Source organism: Gordionus sp. m RMFG-2023, chromosome 3, assembly GCF_954871325.1.
Source record: "Gordionus sp. m RMFG-2023 chromosome 3, tfGorSpeb1-WG-v2, whole genome shotgun sequence".
NCBI classification, from domain to species: Eukaryota; Metazoa; Nematomorpha; class Gordioida; order Chordodea; family Parachordodidae; genus Gordionus; species Gordionus sp. m RMFG-2023.
In genome coordinates, this window is record NC_088777.1 from 21,747,097 (window position 1) to 21,766,534 (window position 19,438).

Genomic DNA, 19,438 nt, shown 5'->3' on the forward strand with positions numbered 1-19,438 from the left:
ACAGTTTGGCCCATGTATTCTGGCTTAGGACTGGGCCTGTATATCTCTGTTATTAATCATTGAAATTATTTTCTTTTTAATTTATAGATTTTCAAATAACTAAATTTATACAATATATGCCCCTTATATTTTATATATTTATTTCAGATAATCTTAAATCTCACTATACTAAAGAATCTGAAATATGTAGAAACCTAAAAATATCGGTAATATATTATTAATAATTTTTTTGAAGCCTTTTTAAAATGATTTATTTACACATGCCATGCCAATGACTTATTATTTTGTTCTTCATAAACAATAATACTTAGTTTTAAAAAAAATTCTATTTGTGTATTAATTTGAATATGTAATTAAAATTATAATTTTTTTTGGAGGGGGGGGGTAATAACAATGTTGGCCTGTGTGTAATTTTTTTTTCAATATGGCCAAAAGTTATAAAGGCTATGCCTATCATAAAAAATTTATAAATCTGATTTAGGCCCTGTAATGAATTATTTTTTTATTCAATTTGTATAGCACAATTCGAATGAAAAAATATTGTTAATAAGCTTTTTGTTATTCAAAATTATTTGTATTCATACTATTCTTATTTATATATATCCTGGATTTTTAATAAATATATTTTTTCATTTGTATTCATAAGTAAAAATAAAAATTAAATTACCAAATTTCTTAGTGTATTATTTTTTTACTCTATTTCCTTTGCCTGCTTTTTTACTTAATTACATTTTAAGAAAACCTTTACAACATAAGTTTATCACAAAAAAATTTAAAAAGTTCAAATTTGATATATATTTTTGTTTACCCTTTCGTACTCTACTTTTTTCCCTCGATGTATTACTTATAATTATAGCAAGATTTGATAACCATAAATATGAATTAAAATTTTGGCACGAAAATGGTATGAAATATTGATTTTATAACTATAATATGATATAATAACATGAAACAAAGCTAGTTATTGATAAAATACCAAACAGCAAATATTAAGGATTAAAAATATGACATCAAAAGTTATCAATGGCCATTTTTAATGCATTAAAAATACTATTGAAAAATTATGATTCCATGAAAGGTTATTTTCTGTAGCCAATCTCTTACTAGAGGAAAGGCGTACACAATTGAAATAAAAAAAGATGGACATTCTTCTTTTTCCAAATAAATTTCGATTTATAGAATATATTTATTTTTTTGTTATTAATATGGATTATGAAATTAGAAAAATAAATAGAATGAATTCAAAAAAGGGTAAAATTATAGCAATAGTTTCGAAAAATTTAAAAACACCGTGAATTTTCGGGCGTAACGGGCGTGAATCAAAATATTCCTTGTCGTGAGCGGACGGGTCGGGTCGAAAATTTTTTAGTGTTAAAGCGTGAATGAGCGTGATATTTTTTATTACCACCGTGAGCGGGCGGGCCGTGAATAAAAAATTAGGCCCGCGCCCACCTCTAGTCTAATCGCTTAAATATTGATGCATCTACGATTGAGGATTTTTATAAAATAAATATTTTTACCCCCCTTATTGAGACATTTTTATTTCAATTAAATGAAAGATTAATTAGTCACAATTTTATTTTAAATCGCTTAAATATTGATGAATCTACGATTGAGGATTTTTATAAAATAAATATTTTTACCCCCCTTATTGAGACATTTTTATTTCAATTAAATGAAAGATTTATTAGTCACAATTTTATTTTAAACAGCTTTTATTTTCTTTTACCGGTTGAGTCTAAATACACTTGAAACGCGAGAGGATATTAAGAAAATATCAGAGTTTTATTCTGATGAATTATCAGGATCGTATGATAAATTACTTTAATGTCGAATTTTAATATAAAAATTTTGACAGAATAGAATACTCTTTGAGACCAAAATATGCTTTGCAGGCCGTTTCCATCTATAATTGCACTTTAGATTCCCTGCCTAATATCAAAACTTTGCTTTTTATCTTAGCTACCTTACCGATTAGCACCTGAACTAATGAAAGGTCTTTTTTAACTTTGAAAAGGTTAAAAACCTATTTAAGAAATAGCATCGGTGAAAGCCGTTTAAATGAATTCGCAATATTAAATATTTATAAGGAGATTATTCTAGATAAAAATTTGATTAGATGAATTAGTCAAATCTCAGAGAAAAGTAGACCTAAATTATAAAATTGCTATACTATTATAATATGATCTTTGTCATAAAATTTTTATATTCAAGAATTCTTAGTCATGAAGCCGAACTTGCAGCTGACAAAATTTTACTCGATGGTTTTCCCAAAAAAGGAAATGAATATTCCTGCTTCCAAAACTTCAAAATATTGTCTTGTTATTTATCTTATATTAATCTTAAGTTCATCCTCACAGCTTTCATGGGTGATGTTGATGCTTCATCATAATCATCTAGAAATATACGGTCTTTTATGAGTGTAGGATGAATTAGGAAAGTGGTAGTTGGTATTGATCATTTAGAATATACATTTTTTTATGAGTTTGGGATAAGTTAGGAAAGTTATAAATGGTAGTTGGCATCGACTTATGCATATCATCTAATTTTATATCATTTAGCATTTTTAAGATTGTTTTATATATATCGTTTTCTTCTTTTATTAAAAACTTAAGTCTTTTGAAATTCGGATCTAGAATTAAGCCTACCTTGCTGCATAATAATCTTTTAAAATAAATCTTGTTCTGTATTTTAAGGTTTTAATTATTATTGTATCACGTTCAGAAGGTTAACAAGAATTTATTAATTTTTGTTTCCATAGACAAATTTCATTTATTGTGGGACGGGAATCTGCTCTCAGATTGTCCGAGCATTCTTATATTAATAAAAATTTATCTAACTCACGTATGATGCTGATATCAATTTTGGCTAATCCATTTAATTCTTGCTTGCTAAACAAGTACACCTGTATTTCAGAATATGATTTTAAGAAACTCTGTATCATGATATATACAGAGTTCCATCTTGTTATTCTCGCTATTACATATTGTTTAAGGGTGTGGCTTAGTTTGCTAATAGCTGTGTTTGAAATATTGTACCATTTTTTTGCACCATTTATATTTAAGGCTATTTCAGTTAAACAATTGTCAAAAATTTAATGCATAATATTATTTAGTATATGGCATATACATACTAGCGTTTCGTCATCTTTGAATGCACTTATAAGATTTGCTCCGTTATCACTCACAACTATAATTTATTTAAGTAATATTCTATTTCTGTATATTCTCCTAATTGAATTGACTACACTTTTAATTTTAACGTTTTTTTCATCCATTGCCCTTGTGGCTAAAACTAATGTTTTTAATTAAAATTCTTAATGATAATATGTCCTATAATGGTTAAAAAACTTAGATTTTTATAGTCATCCGTCCAAATATCAGTGATTATGGACAACGATCATGCTTTTAATCTTAAATTTTATTTCATGGTATATTTTTGGCCCTATAGTATTCATGAGAGTTTTCCGGTTCACAACTTTTATATTTTGTTATCCATATGTAACACCAACATTTATCTCTTGGCCTAGCTTGTAAAATCCCTCACTTTCTGTTGCATTTAAAGATTAAAGATCTTTACAAATAAAATATAACTGACTTTTCTGTAAAAAGTTTAAGCAAAATTTAGAATAAAGTCTCGCGATAAAAAACACTTAAACATAAAAAGAAAATAGAACTAATAAAATGATACCGGATGTTAATTATAAAATGCTGAAGATTTTTTAGTTTTTATTCTTTATTAAAAAAGAACTAAATTGAATAAGAAAATATATAATATAATTATAAAATTGCAAATTTATATTTATAAAAAACAATTTGCCCGGGGAAAATTTTGAAAAGGCATATCACGCCCAGTCACGCCTTGGAATTTAAAATTTATTCACACTAACGCCGTGACCTACCGTGACACGATGGGTCACGCCTAATTTCACGGCCCGCTCCCACCTCTAGATTGGACTATCTAGAAACTATTCTAGGTTCAAAATATTTCCCAAACATATTAGCACCTTTACTTTTTCATTACATTTACCAACTTAAATGATTTTTCTTTTATTTAAAAATTATAAAAAATTAATTAAAATTTTTAAAACTATCTAATTAGTTTAACATTATAAATTTTATTATTAAATTTATAAATATCTAATTTAACTATGCGAGAAAAAATTTACAATATATTTTTATTTAATATTTTACATATAATTTTTAATATATATTTTTAAACCATGTTATCATTTAAAATTAAAAATTCTTATTTTTTTTTTAATATTTCATTTTCATATCGCATATAATTTTATTTATAAATTGAAACCATTTTTTAAATAAAATTATTTGCAATAAGAAAAAAATTAAAAAAAAAAATTTTTTTAATAAAATTTACTAAAAATTTTTTTAGAAAGTTTTTTTTTAATTAAAATTTTTTTTTCGGACGTCATGGGGGGGGGCTTCAACCCCCCCTGCCCCCTTCTTTACGCAACTTGTACTAATTGATGTTTCTTGAAAGAGTACCACAATTAATCTTAATCCTCTTTCGCCTTAACAATCACATAAATGTCTTGATATTCTTGGTCGATATTATCTCTTAGTTTACTTGTAAAATAATAATATTAGCGAGCCAAATCCTCATTTTTGTGAAAAATATTGAATAAAATTGTTGTGTAATTAAATAATTTATATTAATGCATTTCAATACAATAATATCGGCTGTCATATTTTAGGCCATTATGGTATTTCTTCAAAAGCACTCAAAATAGGCTTTTCTACATCCAAAAATTCTGTAAAAGTTTTATGTCAAAGTCTATATCTCGTCGAATATGCTTTTATAGTTTCTTTCTTCTTGTAGCACAGGAAGTCCTGGAAATCATTCTATTGATCAAATTCCTTCTCTTTGGATATTTAAACTTTTTATACACTAGTAATTTTGCTTAAATATAGTTACTAGAAAAAAGAAATAGAATTTTTTTTGGTTAAAAAATTTTCTTATATACATCAGTGTTTAAGGTTTAAAAAATATAAGCAGATAATACTTTAAATTTTCATGGGATAAAATTTTAATACACAAGTAAAAATATTTCGATTAATTTTAAATTTTTTGCTCATATTAAAATTAAATACAATTTATTTGAAATAAAATACTTTGATATTCACAAAAACCTTTTATATTTTTTCAAAATTTTTTGCTAAGTCTTCGCTGACTACCTGTTTGCCAAGTCCTATTGCAGTGCATCCCCTGCTATTCTGTTTATGCCACTGAATTTATGTAAATTTTTAAACCAACTATTTATTATTTCCTTGGTATCATTAATATTATATACAAGTATTAAATTTATTTATCTTTATCCTTTAGTTACTAGACACTTTTGGTAATAACCTTGCAGATACAAATATATACCCAAAAAAGACCTTGTTTCATAGAAAAATGGCTTATTCAAACAATATTTATGACTCAAATTCAAACAATGGCAATATGGATAATAAAAATTCTGAATCGGAAGAAGAATGGGATAGACATTGTAGCCTTCGTGATGATGTTGACAAACAAGACAGAATTAAGGAAAGATTATTTGAAACAGATAAAGAAATAACTTGGGAAAAGGGTGGTTCCGGTTTAGTTTGGTACACTGATGCAGCTTATTGGGATGCACTAGAAGGCAAAGGAAATGGTAATAAAATTATATTTCTTAATTTAATCTAAGATTAAATCGGAAATTTTCATGTAGTTAAAAATTGAGTGGATAAAAACAAATAAATATTTTTAGATTTTATTAATTTTCTATCATGAATGACATTAGTGACGTCAGTAGTTTTGTTGAAGTCGTTCCTGGTTAACAAACAAGATTCAATTTGTTTCTCAAACAAAGATATAGGAACTAAATGCATACCTTATTTTTTCAAAAGTGAAATGATGAAGAATAAAATATATTAAACAAAATTTTAACAACTGATCAAATCCTCAAAAATTTTAACTCTACCTACATATTGCAGATTTATACATTCGGAAAAAGATTTTTAATTGTTGTTAAATGTTACTAATTACATCAAAAAGATTTAGCTACCTCCGTTATATTCCTAAATAATTAGTTACATTGTAAATTATTTATAATACGTGAAATGACTGATTAGTTATTTGACTTTATCATATTATATCTCATTCATTATTTTCATATGATGATTTCGGGCTCTTCCATGTCAAATCAATCAAAGACACATTTTCAGCCGACCCCTTTTAAATTGTTAAAATTTTTTGGAATTGTTTAGATAGTTAAAAATGAGAAAGCCGTTTATTTTATCTCATTTAGACACCTGATTCTCGAGAGATAGGGCCTCAAAGGTGCAAAAAATACTTTCGAATCTGTAAAAATTTTTAAATGCTTATATCTTAGAAACTATTAATAGTAAAATTAAATGTAATGTATTAAATTGTAAATAAAATCTCTAAAAGTCTATCATAAAAAAATTGGCACTAATTTGAGTCTCTAACTTCCGGTTTACCTATATTGAATTACCCTTGTTTTTAAGCAATAGAGTTAGTTTTTGAAATTTTTTTTGCCTTTCATTTAGACAACGTTTATAAATATATATACATGTGAAAACTTTGCCGACGCTATTGGCTCTTCCGAAATATGCATTTTTATCAAAAATAGAAATTTTTATTTGCATAGAATAGATGGCGTTATATGAAATTACAAATTATGGTTAAAATTTTGTTGCTAAATTAATTTTATTTCGCTTCACGGTACATAATAATATCATAATCAATGATATATAATAATACCTAGACCGATGATTTATACATAATAATGTATTTTAAAGCGTCGTTGAATGCAAATCAGCTGGAGACCACATGACATTCCATTTTATCCAGTATACTTTAAATTATTTGAATTTGGTCTGCTTAATACATATTTTCTTGTAATAATTGTGAGGTAGTATATACTACCTTACTCATACATTAAAATTTAAAAATTTTTATATATACTATACATAACCAAAATGTCATTATAATAGCAGCCTCAGCTGTTTTTCATGGATGTACACTTTTTGTGAATACACGTCAGTCTAGGTATTATTATATCTCTTTGATCATAATATATAAAAATAATAATAACATTAAATAAATACATAACAATTATCATAATTTCTACCAGGAAAAGAATCATGTGAGGTTTAAGTTCCTTAAAATTGTTTTTATTATACCATATAATTGCTGCAATTGATATCTCCATTTTAATTACTTTTTTAAATTTTATGAATTTATTATAGTATTCGAAGAACGTTGTCCTGACGATTGGGATATTGATATGTCTGTTTACGATAATCCAAGTATAGATTTTTTTAAAACATTTAAGTGTCACGAATTTCGATTATTATATTATATAATATAGATTTTGTTATCCAATATCTCAAACAACGATTTTTATTAATTTTTGATTGGATATAAAATAATAGATTTTTTTTGTATTTATTGTTCAAGTACAAAATATACATCATTAAATTACAGAGTCGGTAATCTAGATAAAAAAATGTCGTATCTGTATCTAGGTACACTTTTATAAAAAAGCATATGTATCTGGATCCTATTTTAGAGGTATCTATATCTGTTTTTAAATATTTTTAAGATACATTTTGATTTTTTATCTTAAAAATAAAAATAATTGAATGCAAAATTATTTTATTCCATATGAGCAAATATTTTCAATAAATATATATTAAAAAATATTAAAACTTATATATAAAAAGAATATATAAATTCATTTAATAATTTTTTCCCCATTTAAATTTATAGATATCAGTTCAAGATTGTGAAGAATATTTTTTAAAAAGGAATATATAAATCCTTGCTTAGTAACGCCCATTGTTAAAAACAATCCATTGATGTACTAAATTATTTAAATTATCTTAAGCAAATAAATTTATTTAGAATTCTTAAAAATAATTTTATTGATATTCCGCAAACTTTTACTGAATAAATTATAAGTTTAATGTAATTTTTTTAATATGCTAGTTTTAAATGAGAATTTTCTCGAAAGAATGATAAAAATAGTGGTATTTTTTTTATATGGTGTTCGAATTGAATGAGGACAAAATATAAAAATGTTGCTTACGTATTTTATGCTTTCATAATAAGAGCTTCTCTTCGACAACAGGGAACCCTGTATATAAGTATAATAAAAAAATTGTTTTTGTATCTAGATTCATTTGCAAAGTTTCTTTAAACAAATCTGTTAAGTTATAATGAATAAAGAGAATAAAATCAATTTCTTAGTCTTACTTTTTATAGTAGGAATTATTTTTTTCTTATTGGCCCTTGATCAAATTTCATATTTTATAATCTAGGAAAAATTTTATTCACCTTATTTATAAATTTACAATAATTTCTATAATTTTTTAAAATTTATTCACAATAATTTTTTCATTTTCGACTATAAAAGTCAAAAGTGACGTTTATTTTTTCGTATAAAATTTGAAACATTACAAGTAAAAAAATAATAATATGATTTCTCATCAGTATGTGTTGATATAAATAATATAGTATAGTATTACATTTATTGAAAACATTTGAATAGTGTTGTTAATCGACTGAGTCGATGAGTTATGAACTCGGGTCATGAACTCAAGTGAGTCGTAAACTTAAGTCGACTAGAGGACGAATATTTCAGATTTATTATTATTAATTAAGATATTTGTTCTGTTTTTTTCATTTTTTTACTTTAGACTTTTAACTTGAGTCGTGAATAAGAAATATATAATTGAGTCGACTAGAGGACGAATAGTTCTATAAACTAGAGTCGACTAGAGGACGAATATTCTATAAACTTGAGTCGACTAGAGGACGAGTATTTCAAATTAGATACTATTAATTAAGATATTTTTTCTGCTTTTACATTTTTTACTTTAGACTTTTAACTTGAGTCGACTAGAGGACGAATATTTTAAATTTATTATTATTATACCTCAAACGAATTAGTTGTTATTCGATATTCGACTCGATTCGATTCATATTTTACGAATACGAATAACACAACTATTCGAATCGAATTCGAATAAGGAAGATATATTATTCGTCAAATAATTTTTTATCTATTATTCGATCGAATTATTCGAGATTATTCGATTAAAATAATAATATTGAAAAATAATCATATATTATTAGTAGGAATTATTTGCAATTATTCCTATTTATTAAAATTTCCTGGTGGAATAATGAAGAAACATTTTATATTTCTAAATTTGTTGTTAACGGCTGTTTTTATTCGAATAACTTCATAATATAAAATTAACTTCCGAAAATTGTTTTATGATGAACGAAGAAAGTATTTATTTTTATATGCAATTTATAACACATATACAATTATAATAAACTAGTAGCCATCCCATCAAGAATGACGGGCGAACCAGATATTTCACCCTCGTTTGATGATGGAGAAATCATATATTTTACTTTTTGCAAAAACTTTTTGTTTAAAAAATTTGTTGTTGGTATATTTGTCTTCTACATGATATGAATATTATATTGATTTTACTACATTATATATAAAAATACTATATATATATATGCTTCTATATTATCTTACTATTAAAATTTGTTTGTCTTTTATCCAGTTATATTTTACAAAATAAATTTAATATTCTATCTTTTTTAATTTATGGTTATATAAAATTTTCTAATTGAATTGAATCGAATAATCATTTTATTATTCTTACGAATATGAATAATAAATTATTCGATTTAAACGAATACGAATAATTTTATTATTTGATTCGATTCGTATTTTTGTAGGTATAATTATTATCAAGATATTTGTTATGTTTTTACATTTTTTTTACTTTAACTTCTAACTTGAGTCGTGAATAAGAATTATATTATGAGTCGACTAGTAGACGAATATTTCTATGAGCTTGATTCGACTAGAGGACGAATAGTTTTATGATCTTGAGTCGACTAGAGAAGAATATTTCAAATTAGTTATTATTAGCTAAGATATTTGTTGTTTTTTACATTTTTACTCGAGACTTTTAACTTGAGTCGTGAATAATTATATAATTGAGTCGACTAGAGGACGAATAATTCAAATTAGTTATTATTAATTAAGATATTTGTTCTCTTTTTTACATTTTTTTACTTTAGACTTCCTACTTGAGTCGCGAATACCAACTATATACTTCATTATCTTATTCCTCATTTTATTTGATCAAATAAATTTTTATTTATATTTTTTTTTGAATACTATTCTCAAATAATAAAATATTTTGCAGGTATCTGAATATTTTGAGACTAAGCCTCTAAATTTCGATACTATATGTCTAGACCTTTGCTCCTTCTATGAACAAAATTTTCAAGCTTGCGTAATATTTCTGGATAAAATACTGAGTTAGCCATTTTTAAAAATCGGCTCAAAACGAGCCTTTAACTACACTACATATTACATATTTTATTTTTTTTATTCTAAACAGATATTTAGTATATTACAAATTGATACTATAAAAAATTTGTGTAAATAATTTTGAGAATATACTATATTAATTGTATTTATAAAAAAAATAAAACTTATATTTTAATTAATAAAAAATATAACATATATTATATAATAATGTATTTATTACCTATTATCCTTTGCGTATTTATTCCATGGCAGGAAAACTATAATTATATTATGTAATAGATATTATGAGTGTTAGCTAGTGATAACTTTCACCCAACAGTATATTAATCTAACTATATATAATCATTATAACCATATCTAATTAACGAATATAATAATTCATGTTGTATAAATTTGTAAAAAAAAATTTACGGCCCGGCCCGGATATTTAAAAAAAAATTTACAGGCACGACCCGGGTATATTTTAAAAATTTAAAATACTGCCCGAGCCGGGCTTAGGGCCGGGCCTGCAGGTCTCTGATAATTAGTAAAAATTATCCAAATATCATATTTTTACCACCTTATTCGCCACTATTAAATTCGATTGAAAAATTTTTCGGAGTTATTAAAAATCAATACCGATCGAATTCTCCTAAACCCATTAACCGAATAGAAGTTATTGCAATTGTTAAGAGTATTTTGAGCAGTTATTTTACATTAAATTTTTCAAATTTTTATTCTCACACCATAAAGTTAATTGAAGATGGAATTCTTCGCTTTTTTATATGATTAATTTATAATTGATTTGTTATATTTTATTTATATTAATAAATAATAAATGGTTTTTTTTTATTTTGGTGTCTCGAATTGATCATAAAATAAATCTAAACAAATAAGAATTATCTGAAAACCCTAAATTCGAATTTTCACTCATTTATTAAGAAATTATTCAAATTTCTTATCCTGATTTTTATTCTTTAGATAACGAAAAGTAAAAATTAATATATTGTAGTACTTCAAATTTAATTTAAAAATATTTATAAGTATTTTTTAAAAAAAGTTATGTAAAAATCTTGAAAATTTTTTTAAAAATTCTCATTCATAACTTTGAGTTTAGTCTTCATTATAGTTTAAAAACTTTTATTATTACATTTTTTTTAAAATTATATCAAAAATATATTTTTTTAAATTTTATCAAAATGTTTTTTACAATAATTATGGAAAGTTATTTAACTATATAAAGAATGTTTTTTCACATTATGGAAATGAAATGTGTTACAATCATATTATTATTGTATTACATTTTTTTAAAAAGAATTTTAAATATAAAAATAAACAAAAATATATAACTTAATTAATTGTGTTGTGAAGTGATACGTTAAAAAAAATTTGTTTGTATTTATTTTTCTATCTTTTATTTAATTTTATATTTGATATGTTAATTTTCATATAATTTTATTTGATAGATTATAATAAAGAAGTTCAACAATTTAAAAAAAAAAAATAGTAACAATTTAAATTTTTCTTTAATTCATATTAGAAATTATTATCTTCTTTTTGTAATTTTTAAATCAAAATATAAATCATTTTTTTGGCGTTTTAAAATAATTTCCGTTTAAAAAAAAGAGGATTAAAAACAACAGACCGGTCAGGAAACTTTCTTGTGGCAGCATGCCCAGTTTTAATAATAAATTAGTATCGTTATGCCCCATCATATATAAGAATTTGGTACGAACTTTCTGGCCAATTTGTTTAATTTCATCGCTATTTTTTAAACACGTATACTGTTTTTTTTCTCTAATGTTAAAAATGTATCTTGCACAAGTACATTTGATATTTTTTAAATATTTTAATAGTTATATTAATGACTAAATAAAATAATTACAAGAACTATAAAAATACTAAATTTATATATAGATTAGGAGGAGTGCTACGGTAAATTAACCCGCCATCTCAAAGTTTTCATTATTATCACAAGTCTATCTTTCCTATATAAAATTCAAATAATGGTTGAAATATAATTTTAATATATTCAGATACCTGCAAAATATTTTATTATTTGAGAATATAGTATTCAATCAAAAAATGTAAATAAGAATTTATTTGATCAAATAAAATGAGGATTGAGGAATAAGATAATGAAGTATATAATTGGTATTCACGACTCAAGTTGGAATTCTAAATAGAAATTAACTTATTTGAAATATTAGTCCTCTAGTCGACTCAAGTTCATAGAACTATTCGTCCTCTAGTCGACTCAATTATATAATTCTTATTCACGACTCAAGTTAGAAGTCTAAAGTAAAAAAATGTTAAAAAAAACAAATATCTTAACTAATAATAACTAATTTGAAATATTCGTCCTCTAGTCGACTCAAATTTATAAAACTATTCGTCCTCTAGTTGAATCAAGTTCATAGAGATATTCGTCCTCTAGTCGACTCAAATATAATTCTTATTCACGACTCAAATTAGAAGTCTAAAGTAAAAAACAGAACAAATTAATTAATTAATAATAATAAATCTGAAATATTCGTCCTCTAGTCGACTCAAGTATATAATACTTATTCACGACTGATGTTAAAAATCTAAAGTAAAAAAATATAAAAAACAACGAATATCTTAACTAATAATAACTAATTTGAAATATTCGTCCTCTAGTCGACTCAATTATGTAAAACTATTCGTCCTCTAGTCGACTCAGTTTTATAATTCTTATTTACGACTCAAGTTAGAAATCTAAAGTAAAAAACAGAACAAATGTCTTAATTAATAATAATAAATCTGAAACTAGAGGACACGAATATTTTGTGAACTTGAGTTCATGACTCGAGAGTCGGAGTTGGATGAACTCAACTTTTTAGCAACACTACATTTGAATAATAAAGAAAAATAACAAAAAAAGTAAATGGATCGATTGAAACACATTAGCGATAATAAACACATTCATAATAAATAACACATTCATAACAAATATAATGATATATTTTGTACTTTAACAATAATTACAAAATCGATATTTGTTATTATTTAATATTCAATCAAAATTAAAAAAGTTGATTGACGTATTGGATAAACAAAATCTATATTATATAATAATCGAAATTCCGTTATGCTTAAATTAATTAATTTTTTTCCTATTGGCCTGTGATTCAATTTAATTTCATATTTTATAATCTAGGAATATTTTATTCTCTTTATTCATAAATTCACAATAATTTCTATAAGTTTCAAAATATTCACAATAAATACAAAAAATCTTTTTTTGTTATTTTATATCCAATCAAAAATTAATAAAAATATTGATTGACATATTGGATAAACGAAATCAATATTATACATATAATAATATAATAAATGAAATTTGGTTACATGCCACCCCTTTATGGGCCAGCATGCACATATGAATATATTATTAACAAATATTTTTTATAAAAATATATGCTAAGTTATAAAAGGGTTAAGAAAAGTTTTTAAAAAAATTTTCGTTATGGTTTCCATTCCAGGTGATATATATTTTACCCTATATGGAATATCTATTGAAGTAACAAATCCTCCCATAGCATGTCGGTTCTATTTATTATGAGCGTGATTGATACCATCGGAGTGGTTACTCCCATTCCTTCCTGTTCTCTCACTGAAGGATTTGTCGAGCCACACTCGCTGGTATACGATTAAGATGTTGAAAGTTCTAGCATGTTTACCACAAATTCTCGGGCTAGGCCTATATGCGATGGTGGATTATCACCATTCAGGACAATTGAGTATGGTTTTCTTTGTTCTTCCAATTCTTAGGAGGACCATCGCATTAAGTCATCACATATTTCTTAGATTAGCACTTTTTCTTCACGGCAATCGGTGCCGCATTTTTTAAAGGTTAAATCTCTATGGTATTCTTAGGAATTATTGTCAATTGAATATAATGTTATACAAAATCAACAAGCTACGACTGTGTCTGCATTGTAGTAGTGGCACAAAATGACAAATGTATGTTATAACCACAAGTTGTAAAATTTTATTACTACAATGTAAATTTACATTAATTTTACTTTACAAAAAAATAAATGAATTAATATCACAAATTATGAGTTGGGAATAATTAGTATCAACAATTTGCACTTTAATTATATTAACATATGTGTTCATAATAACATTATTTAATGCGAAATAGAAAGCAAAAAACTTTTACGATCTTAATTATTGATCTTATTAACAATAATAATACATTTTAGAAATAATTAACAATTTTTATTATTTATTCCTAATCAGTAACATTTATTAAAATCTTATTAACCGGAATATAATAAAATTATAATTTTTCCCATTGCATTCGCGTCAACAATACTATATCAAAACAAAAGCCAATTAAACAAATTAAGTTGGTATTAACACATATTTGTTATTTAACCCATTTTCAATAAGGGAAAATTAAAATATTAAGTTAAACATTATACACATTTGTTACTTAACATCATTTTCAATAAATAATAATTAAAATATTATATGCACCAAAAAATGAACTAATTAAGAATTCACTTAGAAATTTAAAAATTATATAGGCATTATATCTCATGTTGTTTAGCTTGATCGTCATGTCTAACAATTTGGACTCTCGTTTTCAAAATTATTCGATTTAATTTAGAGCCCACATGGTCTATTATCGAATAAACGGGCTCAAATTATTTTTCCCATAATAAACTGTTTTTTTCCCTATCGAATGCATAACATCGGTGTTCTTTGGTTTAAAAAAAATCAAATGGAACGACCCAAAATACCAAAGGCGTTATACCTTCTGAAATGAAGTGATTTATTTATGTATAAAAATATATTATATGTTTACAATAAGAAAATATATATCCATATATACTTTTACAAAATCGTTTATCTATTTAATCTATTATAATAATTTATAGCCTCTAAATTAACAAAATACAATTTATATTAATATATTACAGTTCTCCCCACTACAAATTGAATCATGATAACGTAATTTCGAAACTCATTTTTTAAGAGTTGTATTTCCATTATGTTCTGCATTGTCCAAATCCTCAGTCATTGTTATGGGTATTTCTTTAGTTTGTACATGAACATCCCTCAGTTGGTCGGCATGCTTGTTTTTAGCAATACCCTCAGATTTAACATCATACAATATCTCACTTTTCGTTGAACCACAGTACCTTCATGCCACCCCCCAGTCCTTTCGTTTTCTAACCAAACCTTTTGTTTCTCTTCAAATTCACGGGGCTCAACGTTCCTATCTTTATAATATTTTTGTTTCCATAATGCGTTTTCAGTCCTTTCCCTCGTACATAATTTCCATTGATCTAACGTCATCCAGAGCTGCCTTCCAAACATCATTTCGGCATGGAATTTACCCGTAGTTGCATTTGGAGTATTTCGGTTAGTAATTACAACATTCGCTAAATTTAATTGGTCCGGAGTCCCACCTCTCCTTCCACACCATAGAAACGCGTCTTTATCTTACGTATATAACACTCAGCCAAATCATTCGATTTGGGACAATAAGGGGCCGATCTAAAATGTTTTATGTTGTTTTTAAAAAGAAACGCTTTGAATTTAGCAGTAAACTGAGTACCGTTATCTGAGACAATGTAGCGAGGTAACTTAAATCTAGCAAAATAATTACGCAGATTATTTATTACACTCGTCGATTAATATGTGTTAAAATTGCAACTTCAACCCATTTGGTGAAAACGTGTACGCAAATAAACCAATACCTTTCAAATAAGGGGCCTGTCAAATCAATATATATTCGTTCCCAAGGTCGGGTATAAATTTTCCAATTGTATAACGGCACTTCTCTGGCTCCCGGTCTTCTTTCCTGGCAACTCTTGCAGCTTTTAACGAACTCTTCAACATCACGATCAAGATTTGTCCAAAAAACATAGTAACTACATAATGATTTCATCCCCACTACCCAGGATGTCCTTGATGAATAACAGTCAAAACCTCCTTCTTTAGATTATCGGGAATAATAATTCTATCATTATAAAATAATAATCCTTAACGAAATCTTCTCCGTTTTATGGCGATTTCCAGGTTTACCCTGGTAAGCCAGTTTTCCCTCTGGTTTTTCTTTTCCATTTTTTACGGTCATGAGCATCAATATTTGTAAGATTCATGCTTTTCATATCCTCCGCTATCACATTTGTCCACGTCATCTTGGGCTTCCTCTAGGTTTTGATCTTCCTACTTCCATCAAGGTGCATCTCTTTACCCAGTCATCTTTTGTCATACGTTCCACATGCCAAAATCATCTTAGTCTATTTCTTCGCATTACCACTCCAATCATTTCTATACCCAATCTTTGCAATTTGCTAGTTTTTCTCTCTCTCAAAGAAACCCCATACATCCATCTAATTATTCTCATCTCTGTTCATTCTAATTTGGCTTCGTGAGTTGTTTTCATTGCCCATGTTTCTCCGCCATAAACTAAACAACTCCTCACACAGCTTACGTAAACTTTCCCCTTTAATTTCAGAGAGACTTTTTTACTTGTTAGAATAGACGACATCTCTCTGAACTTCTTCCATGCTTGTCTAACCCTTGCAACAACGGCAGAATCTACACCACCATCTGCGCTTAGCATATCACCCAAATAACAAAACTTATCCACTTTTTCTAGGGTTAACCCATTGCTAATATTCAGACCACCATTTTCTAGATTATCATTATTATGTATCCCTTTCATGCATGTTCTACAAATAAAGATCATTCTTCCTAACATCAAAATTCCTTTTTTCCCGCTTATCTATTATGTAGCCATTTCTGGCATCAGGTGCATTGGATTGAATTTCTAGCAACTCCTTTCCCACACACACCACAAGGCCACTTACCGGATTTCTCCATCTTTAGATTTTCCCCACCAATCATCACCTTTATCTTTGATACATTCATTTTCAGGCCAGTCATCTTCCATTTACTAATTTTATCCCTCATATCTTCCTCACTGTTTGCCATTAATACAGGGTATGACTAAATACTGAATTGCTAAAATGAATTGCTAAAAAGCAATTAATCATAATCAATCAAAATTTTATTATGTATATTTTATTTAATGAAAATTTTTAAAACTTTTTTTAAAATATACTTAAATTATTTTTTTATTAAATGAAGGATACAGATTAAATATCATATAATATATAATTTTATTTTGAGTTAATATTATTATAAAAGAAATATTTTCATAGCTTATTAAAACATAAATAAATTTTTTTCAATTTTAAAAATACAAATATATATCCGTAAGAGGGCGTTATATGCGTAAATATGTAAGTATCATTTTAGGAAACCGGAATGATGATTGGATAGCGCTTTTTATATATTTGGGTATATATACATATGAAAAACCTAAAAATTAAAAAAAAATTTAGGTTTCTTTGATGTTTAATTTATGAGTAGGTTTAGAATAGTAAAATAATGGAAATTTTCTAAGGTAAATATTGCTGGCGTTATTTATCAAAATCTCTTAATTTTGGTTTTATATGTGTATATTTACGTGCTAAGCATTATCCTAAAAAATATTTTGATTTGACCGATTGCCGAGCTCAAAACCGACCACTTACTAAATATTCGATTGACCAAATTTACTAGTAATATAATTTGAAAAATGTTGATTTTCGTATTATATATCTATAAATACGTGTAAAACATAATTCTAAAAAATATTTTTAAAATATCGCTATTTGGCGGATAACCGACTCGTAGCCCACCCAATGACTAAATAATGAATTGCTGGCGTTTTAAATCAAAATATCTTAATTTTTGTTATATACGTGTATATTTACGTGCTAAGCATTATCCTAAAAAATTTTTTGAAAATAATTTGATTTGACCGATTGCCGAGCTTAAAACCGACCATTTACTAAATATTCGATTGACCAAATTTACTAGTAATACAATTTGAAAAATGTTGATTTTCGTTTTATATATCTATAAATACGTGTAAAACATAATCCCAAAAAATATTTTTAAAATATAGCTATTTGGCGGATAACCGACTCGTAGCCCACCCAATGACTAAATAATGAATTGCTGGCGTTATTTATCGAAATATCTTAATTTTTGTTTTATACGTGTATATTTACGTGCTAAGCATTATCCTAAAAAATTTTTTGAAAATAATTTGATTTGACCGATTGCCGAGCTTAAAACCGACCATTTACTAAATATTCGATTGACCAAATTTACTAGTAATACAATTTGAAAAATGTTGATTTTCGTTTTATATATCTATAAATACGTGTAAAACATAATCCCAAAAAATATTTTTAAAATATAGCTATTTGGCGGATAACCGACTCGTAGCCCACCCAATGACTAAATAATGAATTGCTGGCGTTATTTATCAAAATATCTTAATTTTTGTTTTATACGTGTATATTTACGTGCTAAGCATTATCCTAAAAAATTTTTTGAAAATAATTTGATTTGACCGATTGCCGAGCTTAAAACCGACCATTTACTAAACATTCGATTGACCAAATTTACTAGTAATACAATTTAAAAAATGTTGATTTTCGTTTTATGTATCTATAAATACGTGTAAAACATAATCCCAAAAAATATTTTTAAAATATCGCTATTTGGCGGATAACCGACTCGTAGCCCACCCAATGACTAAATAATGAATTGCTGGCGTTATTTATCAAAATATCTTAATTTTTGTTTTATACGTGTATATTTACGTGCTAAGCATTATCCTAAAAAATTTTTTGAAAATAATTTGATTTGACCGATTGCCGAGCTTAAAACCGACCATTTACTAAATATTCGATTGACCAAATTTACTATAAATTCTTAGTTATAACATTTATATAATTTTTGTATTAACACTTAAAATTTATGCATCTTAAATTATGTTTTATACGTATTTATAGATACATAAAACGAAAATCAACATTTTTCAAATTGTATTACTAGTAAATTTGGTCAATCGAATATTTAGTAAATGGTCGGTTTTAAGCTGGGCAATCGGTCAAATCAAATTATTTTCAAAAAATTTTTTAGGATAATGCTTAGCACGTAAATATACACATATAAAACAAAAATTAAGAG

The 19,438-nt window shown here is 25.8% G+C and overlaps 1 protein-coding gene across 2 annotated transcripts in view; it reads left to right on the forward strand.

Moving 5' to 3' along the window:
- Positions 1-19,438, forward strand: part of LOC135925740 (G patch domain-containing protein 3-like) — a 42,673-nt gene that overhangs the window by 917 nt on the left and 22,318 nt on the right. For both annotated transcript variants that reach the window (XM_065461201.1, XM_065461202.1), the window contains exons 4-6: positions 148-206; positions 5,344-5,659; positions 7,260-7,319. In XM_065461201.1, coding sequence (XP_065317273.1) covers positions 148-206; positions 5,344-5,659; positions 7,260-7,319 — 435 coding nt within the window. The remainder of the gene's footprint in view (positions 1-147; positions 207-5,343; positions 5,660-7,259; positions 7,320-19,438) is intronic.